Raw genomic sequence first — 19,989 nt, 5'->3', positions numbered from 1 at the left:
TTCCGATATACATAAATTATACTAATTCCGATAAACATGGATTCTGTTATTTCCGATATTCAAAGAATTCTACTACTTTTACTGTGCAAGGAAAAATGCTACTTTTACCGTACAAAGAATTTGCTGCTACTTTTGTAAAGCATAGAATACTGCTACTCCTTCTGCTAATATTTCTCCTACTGCTACTGCTAATGTTTCTGCTACTACTACTGTTACTGCTACCGCTACTGCTACCGCTACCGCTACTGCTAGCTACGGCTACTGCTACTACTACTTTAACAAGGTATAAATTATTGTTAGAGCTAGGGAGCTAACTGTAGTGTGGCTATGGCAGGTGTACATACTTGATGTTTTCATGGTTTAATTAATTTGTTTGTTTGATCATATTTACTAAACTCAAGGCCTGAGGGTGAATAAACCTTTATTTAAAGTCGAAATGAATTTAATAATATCACACAAAGAAATGATACGCATGTTTAATAAACGTTCTAAAAGCTTGGATATCGTAAATTCGGCACCGTCGATTATTTTGCGATAGTTCCGATTGAAACGTTTTTAGAAACCTCTGAAAACTTTGATACATACTTATATATAAAACTATATTTTGTACTTAATGTCAAAATCGATGTGATATATCAATTTACATGTTCTTATCTATATCTCTCGTATATCAAATATCTCGCTATCTTTCACTCGATCAGTTATCTATCTATAGATCCATATGTTATCTATCTATCTATCATTTCTGTCAAAACATATCACTGTTTCTCGCCAATATTTCTTAATTTAGAGAAGACATGAGGAGAAACATGCAAACTGTTGTGACAGTGTATTTCGAGTAGAAGGGGGGTAAATGGTGAAATCTCTATTATCTACACACCCTGTCCTTTATATTTGTCTGGAATCACATATTTTCCATCTCTTTTCAATGGTTTAGCTTCTCCTTGATATTTTAGAGGAACTTCTCTTTGTTTAGAGGTTTCAAACCAACCTTTGGTTTGGGAGCTTGGGACTTGTCTTGGATTGTTTTCTTCGTACATATTTGGGAATGTGGTTAGTTGGGATCTTGGGGCTGGTGGATAATTTGGTTGAGATCTTGGGGCTGATGGTTGGTAATTTGGTTGGGATTTTGGGGCTGAAGGTTTGTAATTTGGTTGGGATTTTGGGATCTTATCCTGAGTTGGTTGGGAGGATTTTTGATACTTGTTCATGAGGTTGTTCAGTTTTTTTCCTACATCAGGCATATTCTTGTGCTTCAAGCCATCGGGGCCCGGGGAACTACGGCCTTAAAGCAAATTCAAAATAATTTTCTCAGATTTAACCCTATTCTGATTGGGCTTTTTTTTGTCTAATTATGGGGGGGGGAGGAATTCTACCCATGGAGCTATTTTTGCATGCACCATAATAAAACTTTATTTGTCTCTTTGCTTTAACCTGTTCTAAGTAAAAGTGTCAGAATGTCATAATATATATTTTTTCTATTAAACCTTACTTCTAATACCCAACTAGGCTATTATAATATTAAAAAATATAAATACATACTTTTGGTCAAGGATGTAATGCAAGGAAAGTTATTTCAGAAGTGTATGCATCTTTTGTACTGCAGTGTACTGTCTCTGGGCGGTAATGTAAACACAAGACGGATGTTGAAGCCTGACATGGGATCCATATTTCACAAAAAAAATTCAATGAAATATTCTGGTCATAGGAAACTATTATGTGAATTATCAAAATTATCAAATTTAATGCTCTTAACCTCCTCGTATACTAAACGAACACTAATGAATCTATTCTTGTTTATAAATTCCGCCCAGAAAGAACTGGTTTCAAAATGTACGCAGAGTATACGCGACAACGATTAACTTTCCTTGCATTACAACCTTGCTTTTGATCAAAACAGAAATAGCACTGATTTTGAGATATGATTAGAATAGTTTACGATCGAAAAATAAATACAGTTATTATGATACATATTAGAATATAAATCTTAAATAAGAAAACACATTTTTACGCGATAAAAAGTCTCAGTTCGAATTTACGGCTCAAATTAAAATTATAATCCAAAAATAATACTGTTTTAAATCTACAAATTATTTTTCTCGAACATCTATCAAACACAATTTGAGTTTTATTTTAAGAAGGAATATTTAAATAGCTTGCCGCGAACTGAGATTATACAGTTTATACTAAGTTTATGGCGTAATAAAGATAAAAGTATTAAATCAATCGTTTGAGTAATTTTTTAACATTTTTAACATTTTTAACATTTTTAACAGTTTGATTAATTTCTATTTTTTTAACATTCAAAATTACTCAGCATTTATTAAATATTCATATAAATAGAGGTAGAATTATAAAAATCATTTATACTTACTTTCCTTTCCATTCATGACGATCATGTCCCCAAACTCATTTTTCCTAAAAATGAAAAAGTGACATCTGTCGGTTTATTTGTTTTCAACATACGCCAATAGGGTTGTGTATCGTTTTTGGAAAAGATCCTTAAACGACCGTTTTTTTCGTTTTCCGATCGTTTTCAAAAACAATCGTTCCGTTTTCGGAAAAAACGATCGTTTTTGAAAACGACCCCCTCGTTTTGAACTTTTATAAAACGAAAAACGATCGTTTTTCAAAAAAATGAAAACATTAAGATCCCTATACGCTATCAACTTTTTTGTAGAACCTAACCTGACGCTATAGGTAAAGTTTCAGAAAATTGCCTTCTTTTTCGATTTTAAAATTAATTTGGAAATCCACGAATATTAACAGGAAATCCACGAATATTAACAGGAAATCTGTGAATGATTTAGTTTTAAAAGCTAAAATTAATACAAGACAACTAAAAAGAATAGAATAATAACAACACAGATAGAACACTGGATTTAGGGGTTTTTCGGTCACAATAACCTTGAGGTAGAAGCCCTGAGGAGTTCCGCGCACGCTGTCTTGTAATTTAACGCTGCTTGTGCGGAACTGTGGGATTCTACCTCAAGGTTATTGTGAACAAAAAAACCAAAATCTTGAAAAGACGACATCTAGTGTTCTATCTGTGTTGTTATTAATCTATTGCTAAAAGCCTTGAATGTAAAATACCTAATTAGATCCGGTTCGTATATATTCCTGAGTAGTTTGACCAAGATCGAGATAGGTATGAGGATAAGGAGACAAGTCCAGCCTAGTCCAGACCAAACTAATAATAAAACATCTTTGTCTTTGCCACAACCTCAAATTTTCTAATCCCTTTATCTTTGCAACCCAATGTCGTAGACTTAAGATATTTCAAACTATGAATTCTGTTGGATCAAATACTCTAAGTTTGAAATATTAAAGTGTACACCATCAGGTTGCAAAGATTTAGGGATTTGATAATCAAAAGTTTGTGGCAAAAATTAATTCCTTTTCAATAGATTTAACGTTACTCTATTTAATGTCAAGCATTCAGTCATGCATAAAATAACTGAATATAAAATTGTCTCAAATTCTATTTGTTTTAATCCTTTTCCTTGCAACCTTACCTTATGTCCTTAACCTTTGATATTTCAAACAAAAAATTCTGCAAGCTGAAATAACTATAGTTCGAAATATCAAAGGTTACCAAATCAGGCTGTAAATACAGTTATAAAAATAGTTCTAGTTTTATCCAAGTAAACAGTTCATTTAAATGTTGCAACCAATTACAGTCTAATTTGAAAGAAAAAAAAAATTTCAAAGAAATCACAAGAAATCACTAAGTGACAAAAAAATTTGAAACATTCGGATTTTAATACCTGTATTAAAAGGGTCAATAATTCCATCACACAAACTGACTTCCAATTGATGATAAATCAATCCTATAGGCGCCAGACTACCTACGCACCCAGTGAATTTTTCAACTGCAAATCCCAGGTAGACGTCGATCACACCCAGAAGAACATCAATGCTATCAGTAAAGAATTTAAATATTGTGTCAGATCCACCAGCTTCAAAATAAACAAAGATGTTTAGGACCAACTTAATAACTTCCTCAGCATCTCCTTTCAGATTAAAAGTATAGACACCAGAAATTTCATATTTTACAAATGTTTCATTAATACTTGTCTTCAAGCCTTCAATATTGCCTTTTAGCTCCTCATATGCAGTTTTAATTTTGCCAATATCTATTACAGAAATATCTGGAAAATCAGGTGCCTGAAGTTTTAGAATATCATTTATGTGTCCAGCATTTAATAAAGAATCTACATCGTCAATTGGATCCAAAATTGCCGACTTAATATCATCAATTTTATCTTTTTCTTTAAGAACATTTTCAATAGCTGTTGCAATGCTTGAATTAGCGCTGTCTATTACTGAGTTGATATTAAATTCTTCTTTCCAGTTACTTTCCAGAGCTTCAATGTCATAGATATACTTGAGTTGTAGAAGAGAATACACTGGTTTTCCAGCTTGTATACCATTGATAAGATCAACAATCGAGGTATTCAAGGTTACCGTTTCATCGGTAAACTCATCATATATCTTCTTTATTTCGTTGATAAATGCTGGATCAATCAGCCTGATAATATCGGAGTGTTCAGGATCTTTTATAGTTTGACACACAAACCTTGTAGATAATGCTCCGACAGCGAAGAAAACGACCGTGATCAGGAAGAAAAAGAATCCAAGACTAAAAAATACTCCGATGGATGTTCGGAAGATTTTTGCTGAAGTTTGACCCAATTTATTTCCTGGTTTACCACAGCAGCTGACTGTAAGTGCTAAGACCATCACTGCCAATATAATAACTATTATAGATCCAATAGCTTTCATTGCAATGACGAAATAATCAAAATATTTCAAATATTCGCTAATTGTATCTTGAAGGTCTTGCTTGCCCCCAAAAATGTTTCCCATTTCACTAATTCCGTTGATAATCTCGTCCTTCTGTTGATCAAGCTGTATTTTAACCGCGTCTATTTGAGCCTGGATATCACTGAAGTATTCGTTTTCAAAATCCTGAAGAAGATCATCCAAAGACGTTGAAACTTTAGATATTTGATTTGATATATCATCAACGTTGTCCATAACAGTTGAATCAAGGCCATTACCAGCAATTTTAGATAAAGGTTTAATAACATCAGTTAAGAATTTTAGAATAACGTCAAATGATTCGAGGCATACCGGAGGAGCTGATTCACAAGTTGTTTCAATGTTTTTTTTTAAAGTTTCTGTTGATTCTTGAACTGTTGAAACACTCTCTGTGATTTTATTGAACCCTTTAGCAATATTTGCAAACCCATCCGCTGCAGTATTGATAGACGTAAGATTTATTGCAACTTTGATGTCTGCTATTTTGGTTTTGAAATTTTTTATGACATCATCCAGAGATAGATTAAAGTTAGCCATGGCTTCTCCAAAGTTTTGTTCCATCAAATAGGAAATTTCTTCCTTCGTGTTGTTTAAAAACAAGTCTCCATCGTGACTTATATCATCGATTACCTTGAATATTATAGATGGATGTAATTTTATTTTAAAATGAGTTTAAAAATAACCAATAAGTTGTTAATTATTTCAGCTAAAGATTCAAAATTTACAAACTTAAAACCCCTTGAAAAATGTAACATGTTCTTTCTACATTATCAGATGAAATCTAAGACTTTAAAATTTAATAAGATTTTCTATGAGAATGATGGGAGGCTCTAGTTTACACTAGCCGTTTAGAGATTTTAGTGATGAACAGAAAACTCTGAAATAGGAAGACGACTTTATAGCAATACTTAAGTGAATTTGATGTTGTTACAAAGCAAATCGATACAAGAGACACTTATTAAATCACTTGTTAAATAAATTGGTCTGTTTACTCTACAAAATTGCTGTGTCCCATGGCTCATTGCACTATTTAAAATAAAAATTTAGTCTAAAAGTCGTCTTCCTATTCTAGAGTTTTCTGGTTATTATTGTAGATATGAAAAATGTCCAAGCTCGTCATTATTGGTCACAAATTGGGCCACCCTGAGAATTCTCAAAACCTCTCCATCAGCGAAAAATCTATTTTTTTATTAAGACCTCTCAGTTTTTTTAGAATTATTAAGTAATAATTGAAAGGTAAGAATTCGCTTAACTTATATTGCCAAACATAGGTCTTATTTGGCATAGCTTAACACTTTGCTTTACAGCTTACACTACATTGTGAAATTTAAAGAAATTTATGCTGGCGGCATCAAGGGATTTTTTTAATTATTTCCCCAACCATGAATCCATATGAAAGATATTTCTGTGCTGAGTGCGATTTTTTGGCTTATTATTTAAGGAAAAAATACAAAGTTTTAAATGCAGGAAAAAGTCTATCAAATTTTAAACTTGTGTGTGTTATTTTCAATGAATATTGATGGGACATTAATCCAGTTCGAAAAGCTAGAAAAACGAGAATATCTTCCTCCTAATGGATCAAATTCAAGTGTGTAAGGGTACCATTGTGAATTGACAATGCCCCTCTTTAAAGGGAGTGTTCGCAAATAATGAAAGGGGGTATAGGCTTAATGCGATAAAAAAGCGCTTTTGATCGCTACTAATCTTACTTCTATCTGTTGCGTCTATAAGGAGAAAATTGTTAAAAAGGACAAATACCGAAAAAAGTAGTGTCCATACAAATTCAGAAAGATGCAACATACGACTTAGACCGTAAAAAAAATCTATTAAATTTCAAACAAATCATTCAGATATTACAACCTATAGTCATCGATTATCTTTCGCCACATTTGTTTATAGTTGATTTTTCATAATATGTTTTAATTGTTATGTTCTGAGAGTTACTTATTAAAACATTTATTCCTGTTTCGAGGATTTTTGGTAATGAAAACGACATTTCAATATTTTCCAGGAATGTTCGAAAATAAGTTGTAAGCTAAATATTATTTTAAAAAATAAAATCAAAACATATTACGAAAAATCAACTATATACAAATGTGGCGAAAGATAATCGATGACTATAGGTTGTAATATCTTAATGATTTGTTTGAAATTAAATAGATTTATTTACGATCTAAGACGTATGTTGCATCTTTCTGAATTTGTATGGACACTACGTTCTTCGGTATTAGTCGTTTTTAACAATTTTCTCCTTATAAACGCAACAGCTAGAAGTAAGATTAGTAGCGATCAAAAGCGCTTTTTTATCGCATTAAGCCTATACCCCCTTTCATTTTTCGCGAACACTCCCTTTAAATGGAAGGACACAAAAATCCACAAGAAAAGTCTCTTTAAGTCTTAAACATGGATTTGTTTACCTGTGGCAAAGTTGTTATTCCTTGTTGAGTTCCACTGTTCCCAACAAAAAACCAAATACAACCAAGAGATGCAATCAGAAGACAGCAAAACAAGAAAAATCCATAAATAGCCGCAGTAACTCCACTTGCCTATATAACAGTATGTTTTATTTTATACAAACACTATCATCTTATCAGGTTAAATTTGCTGCATAAAACCTCCTGGGTGGACTTTACACTGGGTAGCCCAGACTGGAGAGTACGACTGAATTTCAATACAGCACATTTTGTACCGGATCGGATCTTGCAACTTTTATAGTGGTGTGAATACTTGCATTAAAATGAGTAAAGCATTAGGCTTAACCCTTTCACGGCTGGGGAGAGGGGGTGTTTTCCACCCCCTGTGTTTTTTTTAAATAGCTTAAAAACGGCTTACATTAAAACGCTTAAACTTCTTCACTTTTTCAATATCATAGTTGTGAACAAATTTTGCTAAAACAATTTGTTTTATGCATATGGTAAGGTGGAGGACAGTCAAACGACGGGTCGGTGTTTAAATAAAATCAGAAATGCTTCATCACTTTTTAATTAATTAAGCTACAGGACTTAAAATAATTATTTTTGAAAATTTTTTGACGTAAAAATCCCCTTTCACCCTAACCATTAAAGTTAGAGGTCTAATTCTTTTTAATGAGCAGGCATTGAAAAGTTGGACTCAGGAAATGCATCACACTCCCTTATCTCAACTCTAAGGGCAAAATCATGGGGGGGGGGGTGGAAAACACCCCTCCAGCCTAAATTAGACAAATATAGCCCAGCCAGGATAGGGTTAAGAATACGGGTATATGAAAGCTGTTACAATTTTTCAGTTAATTTACTCTTAAAATAGACACTAGGAATGAGTCATTATTTGGCAAAATAAAGTCATGCAAAATATAGAGAGAAAAAACAGTATAATATTAAGGTTTTTTTTAATGTAAAGTTATATGTTGGATTCCAAATTTGCACTTTTTCAAATAAGATTTCTCCCTATTAAGTAAAAAAAAAGCTAACTATTTATCCTGAAAATTATTAAATAGGAATTTTAATATGTTTTAGTACCGAGTTCTACTCTTCTAAAGTTATTTATTTTCTAAATAATGACGATTTGAAAACCACTTCAAAACAAAAAACCCCTGAAGCTAGGTTTTAAGCTTAAGCACTCAGTATAGCTTTTCATGTAAACAACTCACAAACCCAAATCAACAATTGACAAAAAATCCAGCTAATAATAATCACCCCTGCATGTACCTTTTTCGAGGTCTGTGGCCTGGATGAACAGCAGCAGCAGCACAAGTATATGAGGGCAATAATAGGTATTATGATAGTAATGGCCAGGCCAAATCCAAGGGCTACAATAATCCTAAAAACATTAAAGGAAATGTAGAGGCAATTTTATAGTAACCCTTCATTTATATAGTGGCATGTCGAATTCACAAAGGTACCCTATTACCTATTTTGCCATTTACAGGGTGTCCCAATAAACATGGTTATAAAAAAATAAACAAACAAATTCTTAACTCTAGCAGACAAAACAACCGCGGGTCAGCTTTCCTAGCAGGCATCATCATGCTAAATCAAAAACTCATTTACAAAAACGAAATCAAAATCGTCACTGAACTTTCATGGAAAATTTTTTCAAATTTTAAAGAAAAGTTTGAATATTTTTAAAAAATCAAGCAGCTTTTTTAAACAATACAAATGACTTTTAGGCTTTTTTATATTGCCTGCTTTTAGAAAAGGCAACATTTTTTAATTGTACAGTAGGAACCAGAAAAGAGTGCAATTATTATGGTCTATTGGTTTCTTCTGATTATAAAATGTCGCTATAAGGATTTTTAATTTGTAACTATCATGACTTTTTAAAAATGCTCTGCGCATTTTTAGAGATGAACCAGTTACAACACTTGCCACATAGATCGTGTCAGCATATCCTTTTTCCATAAAATGTGCAAGGTCGATTTTACACTAGGTAGTATAGACTAGTCGGTACGAGTGAGTTTATTTACTGTACAACACTAAACCGGAAAAAGTAAAACAATGAACAAAGATGAGATTCAATCCTCAATTTTCTGGTTCACATTTCAGTAAGAAATAGTCTATATATAACACTCTTCACTCTTGTATATGTGTTAGGTATAGCCTAAAGCTGGTTTAAAAATTTCACGAACAACATCGGGCAGCTAGTACCTGATATTAACATCAAGCACATCAGATATGTTTTCTAGGATCACATCAGGGGGGTTTATCAAGCTATAGTACCTGGTATTAACATCAAGCACATCAGATATGTTGTCTAGGATCACATCAGGGAGGTTCATTAACATCAAGCACATCAGATATGTTTTCTAGGATCACATGAGGGAGAGTCATCAAGCTATAGTACCTGGTATTAACATCAAGCACATCAGATATGTTGTCTAGGATCACATCAGGGAGGTTCATTAAGCTATAGTACCTGGTATTAACATCAAGCACATCAGATATGTTTTCTAGGATCACATGAGGGAGAGTCATCAAGCTATAGTACCTGGTATTAACATCAAGCACATCAGATATGTTGTCTAGGATCACATCAGGGAGGTTCACCAAGCTATAGTACCTGGTATTAACATCAAGCACCTCAGATATGTTGTCTAGGATCACATCAGGGAGAGTCATCAAGCTAGTACCTGGTATTAACATCAAGCACATCAGATATGTTGTCTAGGATCACATCAGGGAGAGTCATCAAGCTAGTACCTGGTATTAACATCAAGCACATTAGATATGTTGTTCAGGATTAGATCAGGGAGAGTCATCAAGCTATAGTACCTGGTATTAACATAAAGCACATCAGATATGTTGTCTAGGATCACATCAGGGAGAGTCATCAAGCTATAGTACCCGGTATTAACATCAAGCACATCAGATATGTTGTCTAGGATCACATCAGGGAGAGTCATCAGCTATATTACCTGGTATTAACATCAAGCACATCAGATATGTTGTCTAGGATCAGATCAGGGAGAGTCATCAAGCTATAGTACCTGGTATTAACATCAAGCACATCAGATATGTTGTCTAGGATCACATCAGGTAGGGTCATCAAGGCTTCCAGATTGTCAAAACGTCCATCATAAAACTCCTGTGGATTTTGTTGTTAATAATTTTGTAGACGAAAAAAAACGATAGTTTTTCATTTCGTTTTTGATTTTTCAAAACCAACGAACCTTCATTAACGGTCGTTACCGATCTTTAACGATCGTTAACAAACAAAAACGATTTATCCTTGTGAACCAAACAACGAACAAAAAATAAAGCTATACTACTTCCTTTTTTAATTTAATAAAAATTTTTTTTATAATTGATCGTTCCTTTTCCGGGTTTTCTAAGTCGTGAACGAAACGATCATTTCGTTTTCCCTCCCTACCTGTGGAAGAAGATCTCCTGAAATCACAGGATTAAGAAATATGTTGGTGATATCTGTAAGAACCCCATTTCCAGAATTAGGATCAGAACTCGAATTCAACACATAACTGAAACAATAAAATATCAAAAATCGTTTTATGTTCTAAATAATTTTTCGCGAACACTCCCTTTAAAGCGGAAGACGACCCTCCTAGAGATAAGCCACCTACGTCACTCAAAATTCAAGTATGAATACTATACATAAATAAATAACTCAATAGAAACATAAATGGTGACACATCATGAGACGAGCGCAGACTTACTATACGTCGTTTTTATACATCAGGGTTCCTTCCAGCTAATATTTTGTTTTGTTATTGAGCTTCCTATGACGTGTTATCACATACAATATGAGCTATATATACAGCATAAGCTTCTTGGCGTGATATAAAATTACAATATAAGCTTTCTGGCATTTTATAAATACAATGTATCCTTCTTGTCATGTTATCAAATACAATATAAGCTTTCTGGCATTTTATAAATACAATGTATCCTTCTTGTCGTGTTATCAAATACAATATAAGCTTTCTGGGATTTTATAAATACAATGTATCCTTCATGTCGTGTTATCAAATACAATATAAGCTCTCCCGAAGTGTTATTTATAATATGCAATATAAGCTTTCAAAATGTAATAGTTTCTGACGTGTTATTTATTGTACAGAGTGAGACTGTTATAACTGTATATTGAATTTAGTGTTCTTTCACAATTGTAATCTTTTGATGATTTCTGAAATGAGCTCACTATGTTTTTGACAATATGTAAAAGCTCATATTGTATTTGAAAACAACTTATTTCGCATATTTAAGGTGTACACTTTGATCCAAACGCACTTACAAATGCATACAAATAAATAAATTGCCTTGTGTCCAGGTCAGGTGGAGTAAACTGTGCAAAATAAGAACAGTTTGCCATATTTCTCACAACTGATTAGAAATATCATTTTCTCGTAGAAAGGAAAGATAAGGACTTTATTATCCAGATAAACAAAAATAGCAAAAATAAACGAATATTTTTCTAAATCTAAGTTTTCAAGTAAGACAATTACTATTAGTTCTTTGAGCTTTTATATATTTGTATCAAAAGGTTTTTATGTATTTTTTAAAGATCAAATTCTGCATACGCGGATTAATGCATGAGAGTTAAGTTCTTGATGACTAAGTTAAAGATAAGGTTTGAACATGGAGATTAACCAATCTTAAAAAGTCATAAGTTTAGAGTTAGTTTGAGAACTTTGAGGTTAAGCTTTAAAAAGAGGATTATTAAATAGCTTTTGCGCATCAATGCGCAAAAACATCGAAATTTCGTGCAATTTTTACTCGAAACGTAAGCAAATATTTGCGCAATTTTTGCACGATTTTCGTGCTAAAAATTTCGACTGGAAACCCTATTGGTAAGGTTAGTTTTTTATTGTTTGAGTATAATGCACATTTTTTTTCGCGCTTTGCCTCCCCTGGAATTGTTTTGTTTAAAAAGACAATTAATACCATAAAAATGCACCAAAAAGACTACAATTTTGGGTGTTACTAACCTAATATCTAAAAATTTTTCCTTTGCTCGAAAAATTAACTTTAACTTTTTAACTTTATAAATTAATCACTTAACTTCATCACAGCTAACTAAATCAAAAATCACAGCATCATTAGAGAATTATATTTTCACCTAATAAATGAAATTTCTTCAGAAATTTTTAGATAGAATTTACTCCATCTGCATATTCTCCAACTGTTTTAAGCTTAAATTTTCCTGGGATTTGCTTGCACAAACATTTCAATGATTTTCTCAGTAGAGAGCTCTCTGACAGCCTTGTAGGGTGTAAGGCCATAAGTGCAAGATCGTAAGACGACAAACATTTATCTAATTTAGTTAAAGTGTCTTCAGATTTTGTATTAACAGTGAATTTAGACAAATCATTGTGTCCTTTTAATTTTGTATTTTCCAGGGGGGGGTAAAAGGACTACTGCCCCCCTTTGACCCTGCCACCCAAATGTATGTTTCCGCCTGCATTTAAACCTATTCTGCAACTTTTCAGTTCAGTTCAGTTCAGGAATATTTTAAGGCCGTTTAAAACCAAACTATTCAAAATTGGTTTAATTGTGAGTTCTAAAATTTATGTTATCGTTTTTTTACGACTGAACCGACGGGGAGGGGGGGGGGTTGTTGGGTGTGACCCCCCACAGTTCTCGATAATCATCAATAAACATCTTTGGTATACATACAACACATTATAGCCCGTATATTTAGTAAATAAAATCCAGGTTTAAACTTGAAGAAAGAAAGATATTTAAATTTTAAAAGTTGTAAAAAATATTCTTCCGATTCTTCGCGTGTAGAACTGAACAACGCGCCCCATGAATAAAAGCAAACTAAATTATTATTATCACTGAGCCCCCTGATGTTTGCTATCAACGATAGTGCGCACTGTGCTATGCGCGCTTAGAATTAAATAAATATATCAACCTAGAGATAGGCATAGTTTTTGTAAACGACGCCATCGTTCAGAAAAATTAACGACCGATGAACGAACAAATTGGATTATTCAGAGAAATAAAAAACGATAGGTTTTTTCTCCAAAACGAACGGTAAAACCAAAATCGAACTTTAAAAAATAGTATCGATCGTTCGCAAGCTCGTTAACGAATAATTCCTAAACCTTTCGTTTATACACTTGATCATTCATAAACTATTGTAAAATTATTTAAAATTTTTTTTTAGAAAACCAGTCTAACCTGACCCGAACTAACCTAACCTTTTGCTGATTGATTTTAAGGAATGAACGGTTTTACGTTCAGTGGCGATTTTAAGGAAAGAACTATTTTACTGAACGAGCAATTTTATGAAAAAAATGTCAGAGCAAAAAAGAAGAATATAAATAAAAATGCATTCAGAAAACAAACGAATTCAAATTTTTATTAACGACTGAAAAAAAACTTTCTTTAATTTTATTTTGTGACAAAGCTCATGACGAAAACAGATTTTTTTTGGTAAGCATATGCTGCTCAGAAACTTTGTAATTGTCTTTGATCGTTTAATTACTGACAGAGGCGTATTCGGGGTGGCTTTAAAGGTCTCTAGCTCTCAATTAATTCCTGAATATGTCCCATTACTGAGTACCATATGTACCATTACTGACCTAACCTTTTCAACATGGAAAAATGTATTTAGATTTGAAAATTGGGCCTCACATTGTATTTTAAACGAAATGAAGAGAAAAAAATGTTATCAAACCGTTTTGAAATTATCTGACTAGCTATTTTTGTTACTAAAAATTCTGTTTTCCACCCCTCTTATTAAGATTTTGCTGGTTAAAAGACTAAAAATCAGACTGCATGTGACTATGATGATTGGCTAAAATATTTTTTTTTTGTCTATAGGAGTACTTGATAGTCAAAAACAGCAGTGTCGTTCTTCTATTTTGGTTCTAGACATCTATCTGCCACTTTCCTGCCATCTAAGATACAGTTTGTTTGGAAAAACGTACTTTCGAAAAGTATAATATATTATAAATTCTTTTAAAATAACAAAGAAGCAATCAATAGTATTGGATTCTCACACCTCTCCCCCTCCATTCCCATCTTTAATTCCGTCCTGTAGAATTAAGTAGTGTGTATGAGTTATTGGATTATTACTCTATCCCAGGCTATAAAGTTGACGCATTAGAACTAATTAACCAAACTGCAGATATAACCGATGACACTTTAATTACGCCGATCTGTTAACATTGACGCACGGAACAATATGTAATTATTGGTTTCACCCCCTCCCCCTTCCCTCTCCCGTCCCCCCTCTCCTCCTCATTCATTCATTAACCTATCAGGTTCATCCATATTTGACATCTTATCTTTTAAATTGTGATAGAAGAAAAAGAGTTGTTGACTAATAAAGTTGTTGAAAAAGTTGAGCGAAAGATTTGTTGAGTGATAAAGTTATCAAGTAAAAGAGTGATAGAGTTGTTGATTGATAAAGTTATTAAGTAAAAGAGTGATAGAGTTGTTGAGTGATAAATTGTTGCATGTTGTTGTATTGTAACCCCAATTAGAATCTCTAAACCCGTGAACAAATTTGACCCATATCCTTCAAGTAGAACACCGAGACTGAGATCACCCAAGAGAAAATCTCGTACATGTTTACCGTCAGCAGTCAAGGACACAAGAAAAATGCCCTTCATTCCATAACTTAAACCAGTTCTGAATAAGGTATGGGCAAAGAGACCTCCAGGACCTCCAGGGACGGCGTCCAAGAAGTGAGAGCAGGACCTCAATCAGGACCAGAGCAGCATCTCTTGAAAAAATGCACAGGACAGGGAGTATACAAATCAATCAATCAATAATTAGTAAATCAGGATACAGAGTTCGGAGAGTAGGTCAGTAAGTAGACCAAGTAGTAGCGCAGGAAGTAGAGAAAGATGGGAGCGTAGTGAATGGACCGACAATGAAGACGACAATGACAATGTAAAGAATATAATAGGGGAAATCAATTTCATTGGGGGAAAAAATTTCTTAATCGCTAAAGTCAAAAATACCGTAACGCTCCAACCAAGGATGGCAGAATGGATACCAATCAATTGCATTTTAAATGTAAAAAACAACACTGATTATTTTTTATATCCGGTAGTATTCAATTTTATTCTTGAATGCAATCTAATAATATCCAAGTTTTCACCACAGGCTAGAGCATTACGTTCTCCAGCTATTTACATTTAAAATGCTAAATATGTCTTTGTTCAGGTCAGAAAGGGAGACAGCATAGCTCAGCTGGTCAACCTGGAGATCATTGATGTACATATCATTTTCATTAAATTGTTTTTTTAGTTAGAAATTGAGAAAGATACCTGAGAATACAGACTAAGCCGTATCCAGATTGATATTGACTATGTAAACCTTGAGTTGTGCCTGGATTGATACGGGTCTAAAAGTATTTATTGGAGTAGGGCATTTACAACAAAGTTATTAAGCAAAAAATGTGTTGAGTGATAAAGTTATTAGATTATAGAATTGTTTACTACATTATTAGTTTCAATATTTTAACTTTATTGAAAAATATGAAATAAAAGAGAAGAATTAAATTATAGAAACCAAAAGAAAGACAAAAGAAGCAACAGCCTTAAAATTTACAAACAGAATTCCAGGCGCTTCGTCCCCCTCCACCTAGTGTTCTTCTTGACATTAGAAACAAACAAGACAAATTTATATTATCTATCTATCTATCTATCTATCTATCTATCTATCTATCTATCTATCTATCTATCTATCTATCTATCTATCTATCTATCTACCTATCTATCTTTTTTTCTGAAGAAAATATAATAAAAAAGTGAAACAAGCTGTTTTATCAAGATTTCCATTTGATAAATCCTGGAACCTGGGGTCATTTCATTTAACATACAACATTTTGAACCTGATCGGTTCAGCCGTGTTTACGTTTATAACCAAATAAATAAATATTTGATCGGCCTGATTCTAAGTTAACAATTTGAATATTTAGACAAATAAAAAAATAAGCCAAGAAGTTTAATATATTTTTTTAAAAAGTATAATTTAAAAAACCTGGATTTTGTTTTTGATTGAAAATGATAAGGCTGTTATATGTTTCAGTTACAATGAAAAGATTATTGTTTAAAAGCTTCTAAATAAATAAATAATCTTTTTTTTTTCGTAAAACTGTTTTAAAAAATTTATATTTATATATTTGGTATATTCCCTAGGTGCATTTATCAAAACAACCCCCGGTATGTAATAAATACCTCCCCTCCCTTACCTCCCCTCCCTTCCCTTTTCATGTTATTTTCCTATCCCCCCTCTCACTGTGGTATAATTTCCCCCTTTGTGGCCCCCCTTTCCCCCCTGTGGTTAAAGCCTCTACACTATTGCATTAAGAGGTGTAATCATTAGTTCGCGTGCAGACACTCATTTAGTTAAAGCATTATACCTCCTGGTATACCTTGTACACCTAGTATACCTAGTATACCTAGTATACCTTGTATACCTAGTATACCTAGTATACCTAGCATATTAGTATACCTAGTATACCCTCCTTATCCCTCCCTAACTTTCCCCCTCCTNCCCCCTACTTACTCCCTGAACATAAAACTAAAAATTTCAAAATTGAGGGAATATTTAAAATTTATAGATACATGAGGAAATAGTTTGTTTCATATTAATTTCTAACCTGAAAACATCAATTATAAAGATTCCCCTTTAACCTATATACCCTCACTCATCTTATTTACCCACCCCCCTTCCCAATCCTTAATTCTGCCCCTACCCTACCCCTTCCCTTACTCCCTTTCATCATCACCTCCTTCTATATTAAACATTACTCCCCACCCCCTACCAACCTCTCACTTTTGACTCATTTCATCCAAAAATGTTACTTAAAAAAAACTTTTCTTTTAATTTTCCGATTTTAATAAATTTTAAAAAAAGTAATAATCTTATCTGACAGGATGATGAACCAAAAATTGAATTAAAAAATGTTCAACTGCTAGTTCGAGCCATACTGTAACACATTTAAAGATAGAAAAATGTATTTACAAATAATCAAGGGAAAAATGATAAAGTTATAATTTTAAAATTTATTAATTATTTCATTTATTATACAGAGTCACCCACAAAGGATGCGACTGTAAGGACGACCTGAAACTTTCTAATATGTATTTTTTATGGTTGGGCAATGAAAGAAGCAAATCTACTAAAAATATGGTATCAGACAGTATAAATTCCGCAAATAAGGTAACAGACAGTATAAATTCCGCAAATAAGGTAACAGACAGTATAAATTCCGTAAATAAGGTAACAGACAGTATAAATTCCGCAAATAAGGTAACAGACAGTATAAATTCCGTAAATAAGGTAACAGACAGTATAAATTCCGCAAATAAGGTAACAGACAGTATAAATTCCGTAAATAAGGTAACAGACAGTATAAATTCCGTAAATAAGGTAACAGACAGTATAAATTCCGTAAATAAGCTAACAGACAGTATAAATTCCGTAAATAAGGTAACAGACAGTATAGCTTCCATAATAAGGTAACAGAAAGTATAAATTCCGTAAATAAGGTAACAGACAGTATAAATTCCGTAAATAAGGTAACAGACAGTATAAATTCCATAAATAAGGTAACATACAGTATAAATTCCGTAAATAAGGTAACAGACAGTATAAATTCCGTAAAAAAGGTAACAGACAGTATAAATTCCATAAATAAGGTAACAGACAGTATAAATTCCATAAATAAGGTAACAGACAGTATAAATTCCATAAATAAGGTAACAGACAGTATAAATTCCATAAATAAGGTAACATACAGTATAAATTCCATAAAAAAGGTAATTATTATAAAAACCATCAAAACACTCAATTGCATGCAGAAGCCAAAAATCAAGCTTCAAACTGACATATTTTCAAAGTTTTAAAACGTCTTTACTGTCTCATCATGTATGGGTAACCCAGTATGTACGGTATGTATACAGCAAAGCGTCGAAATTGCATTCATGTGCAACTGCAGGAGGATTGTATGTTAGTCACCTATTAGCGGTTTACAGATCACTTTTCGTTGTGTTTTATACAATTTTGAAATATCACAGGCAACACCGGCAGATAGAATTCTGTAAGAAACCAATTTGAAAAAAATCTTGTAGAATTTTTTTTAAGCGAATGTAATGTGCTGTACAGTGTATTATCTATTTTTGAATATAAAAGAATATGTTTTTTTCATATATGTAATAGTCAAAAAATTAATTTTTTGTTTAGTAAAGTACAAATGTCACGGGTTATTAGTTTTGACAGACAAACACCCGGCCAGTGACAGACAAACACCCGGCCATATTGACAGACACTCGCACACAGATACATTGACACACAAACACTCTGCTATATTGACAGACAACCATTCTGCTAAATTAAACATACAAACACCATATTTTATTGACAGACAAACACACAGACACATTGAAAGACAAACACTTAGCTATATTGACAGACACAACCACTGCTTTAAAAACACCCCAACACCCTGCTATATTAACAAACAACACCCTTCTGCAATTACAAACAAACACCCTGCTATTTTGACAGACTAAATTACACTTAGCTATATCAACTGACCCAACCCCAGGGTGTGATTGGAAAAGAATCTGCCCAGAAGGGGATTGATTCATTGATTGATACTGTCCCGTTTTACCTTACATAGTCTGTATGTGTACTGTACAGTGTACACTGTACACTGTACAGCTTTGCTCGAGCTACAGGGTGTCCCACATCGTATTAGATTTTCGGGACTAATTAGAAAATTTCAATAGAATGAATCATTTTGAAAAATAACATATGGCTTATATAAGAATTTTCTTGCGGAAAATAATAAGTTTTTCGAGTATTAAGGGTTTATTTTGGGTTTAAAGATTGGAGATAATCTAATGTGATATGGGACGCTCTGTACTTAAAAGTCGGTAATGTGCTTTAAATTAACCGGAGCTTAAAGTGATAAGAAACCTTCTTTTTGACTAAAATTCATTACAAAAAAATTTCAACTTTTGGACCTTAAGGTTTTCCTGAAAAAAATCCCAGATGTGCCACACATTTTTTAGGAAGCATTAGGGTAAAACTAGCTCAAATACGAAATTTTAGCCTTTGAAATAATTTTCCTAAATGGGTCAGCCATTTTATTGTTTTTCCCGCCATTTTTGGACTTTTTTTTATGAAAAACAATTTTTTAAAGGTTGCATCTTTTGGCGAAACAAGAGGCGTTCAGGAGAAAATTGCACCGGAAACGGTTATTTTAATGATTTTTTGGCCAATACCTTACACATTTGCCTACTCTAAGCTTGTCAACAAACATTTGTTATGGCCATTTCTGAACTGTCAAAATATCTTCTAGTAGTATGGTGTTGAGTTTGAAAAAATGTGTTCTTATAGCCACATCCAGATGGAGCTGACAAAAAGTGTAAAAAAGACGCGATTTTTTACCTTTTCTGAATATTTGACCATCAAAAAACAAAAAATTCGAAAAATGGTTATAAACGGCCAAAAATGGCGGGTTAAAAAGTAACATTGCTGGTCCATTTAGAAAATTATTTTAAAATGCTAAAATTTCGTATTTGAGTTATTTTTACCCTGATGCTACCTAAGAATTGTGTCAAACATCTAGGAATTTTTTCGGGGGCGCTCTACCCCCCCTTTCCCCCCCCCCCCCCGGGAAATGATTTGTATATCTAACATCTACAGATACAAACCCTGCTGTTCACAGTTATATTCCTTATGTTTCATTTCTGCTTCC

General features: G+C 33.0%; 1 protein-coding gene across 3 annotated transcripts; it reads right to left on the bottom strand.

Moving 5' to 3' along the window:
• Window positions 1-855: 855 nt before the first annotated feature.
• LOC111715483 (prominin-1) lies at window positions 856-11,652 on the bottom strand. Of its 3 annotated transcripts, XM_023490815.1 has the most exons (10): window positions 11,576-11,652; window positions 10,672-10,777; window positions 10,333-10,386; window positions 9,932-9,975; window positions 8,511-8,622; window positions 7,242-7,370; window positions 3,768-5,454; window positions 3,094-3,190; window positions 2,375-2,418; window positions 856-1,285 (listed from the first exon to the last, which is right to left on the bottom strand). In XM_023490815.1, the coding sequence occupies exons 1-10, from the start codon at window positions 11,626-11,628 to the stop codon at window positions 873-875; spliced, it is 2,739 nt and encodes a 912-aa protein (XP_023346583.1). In that variant the 5' UTR covers window positions 11,629-11,652; the 3' UTR covers window positions 856-872. The 3 variants fall into 3 exon arrangements, with proteins under 3 accessions (XP_023346583.1, XP_023346582.1, XP_023346584.1); XM_023490814.1 differs by lacking the exon at window positions 9,932-9,975 and having other exon boundaries at window positions 10,289-10,386; XM_023490816.1 differs by lacking the exons at window positions 10,333-10,386; window positions 10,672-10,777; window positions 11,576-11,652 and having other exon boundaries at window positions 9,932-10,011.
• Between the last annotated feature and the right edge of the window lie 8,337 nt (window positions 11,653-19,989).

The sequence above is a fragment of the Eurytemora carolleeae genome, unplaced genomic scaffold (genome assembly GCF_000591075.1).
Source record: "Eurytemora carolleeae unplaced genomic scaffold, Eaff_2.0 scaffold830, whole genome shotgun sequence".
NCBI lineage: Eukaryota > Metazoa > Arthropoda > Copepoda > Calanoida > Temoridae > Eurytemora > Eurytemora carolleeae.
Note: the sequence above shows the minus strand (reverse complement) of the source record. Positions and strands in the feature narration are given on the sequence as shown.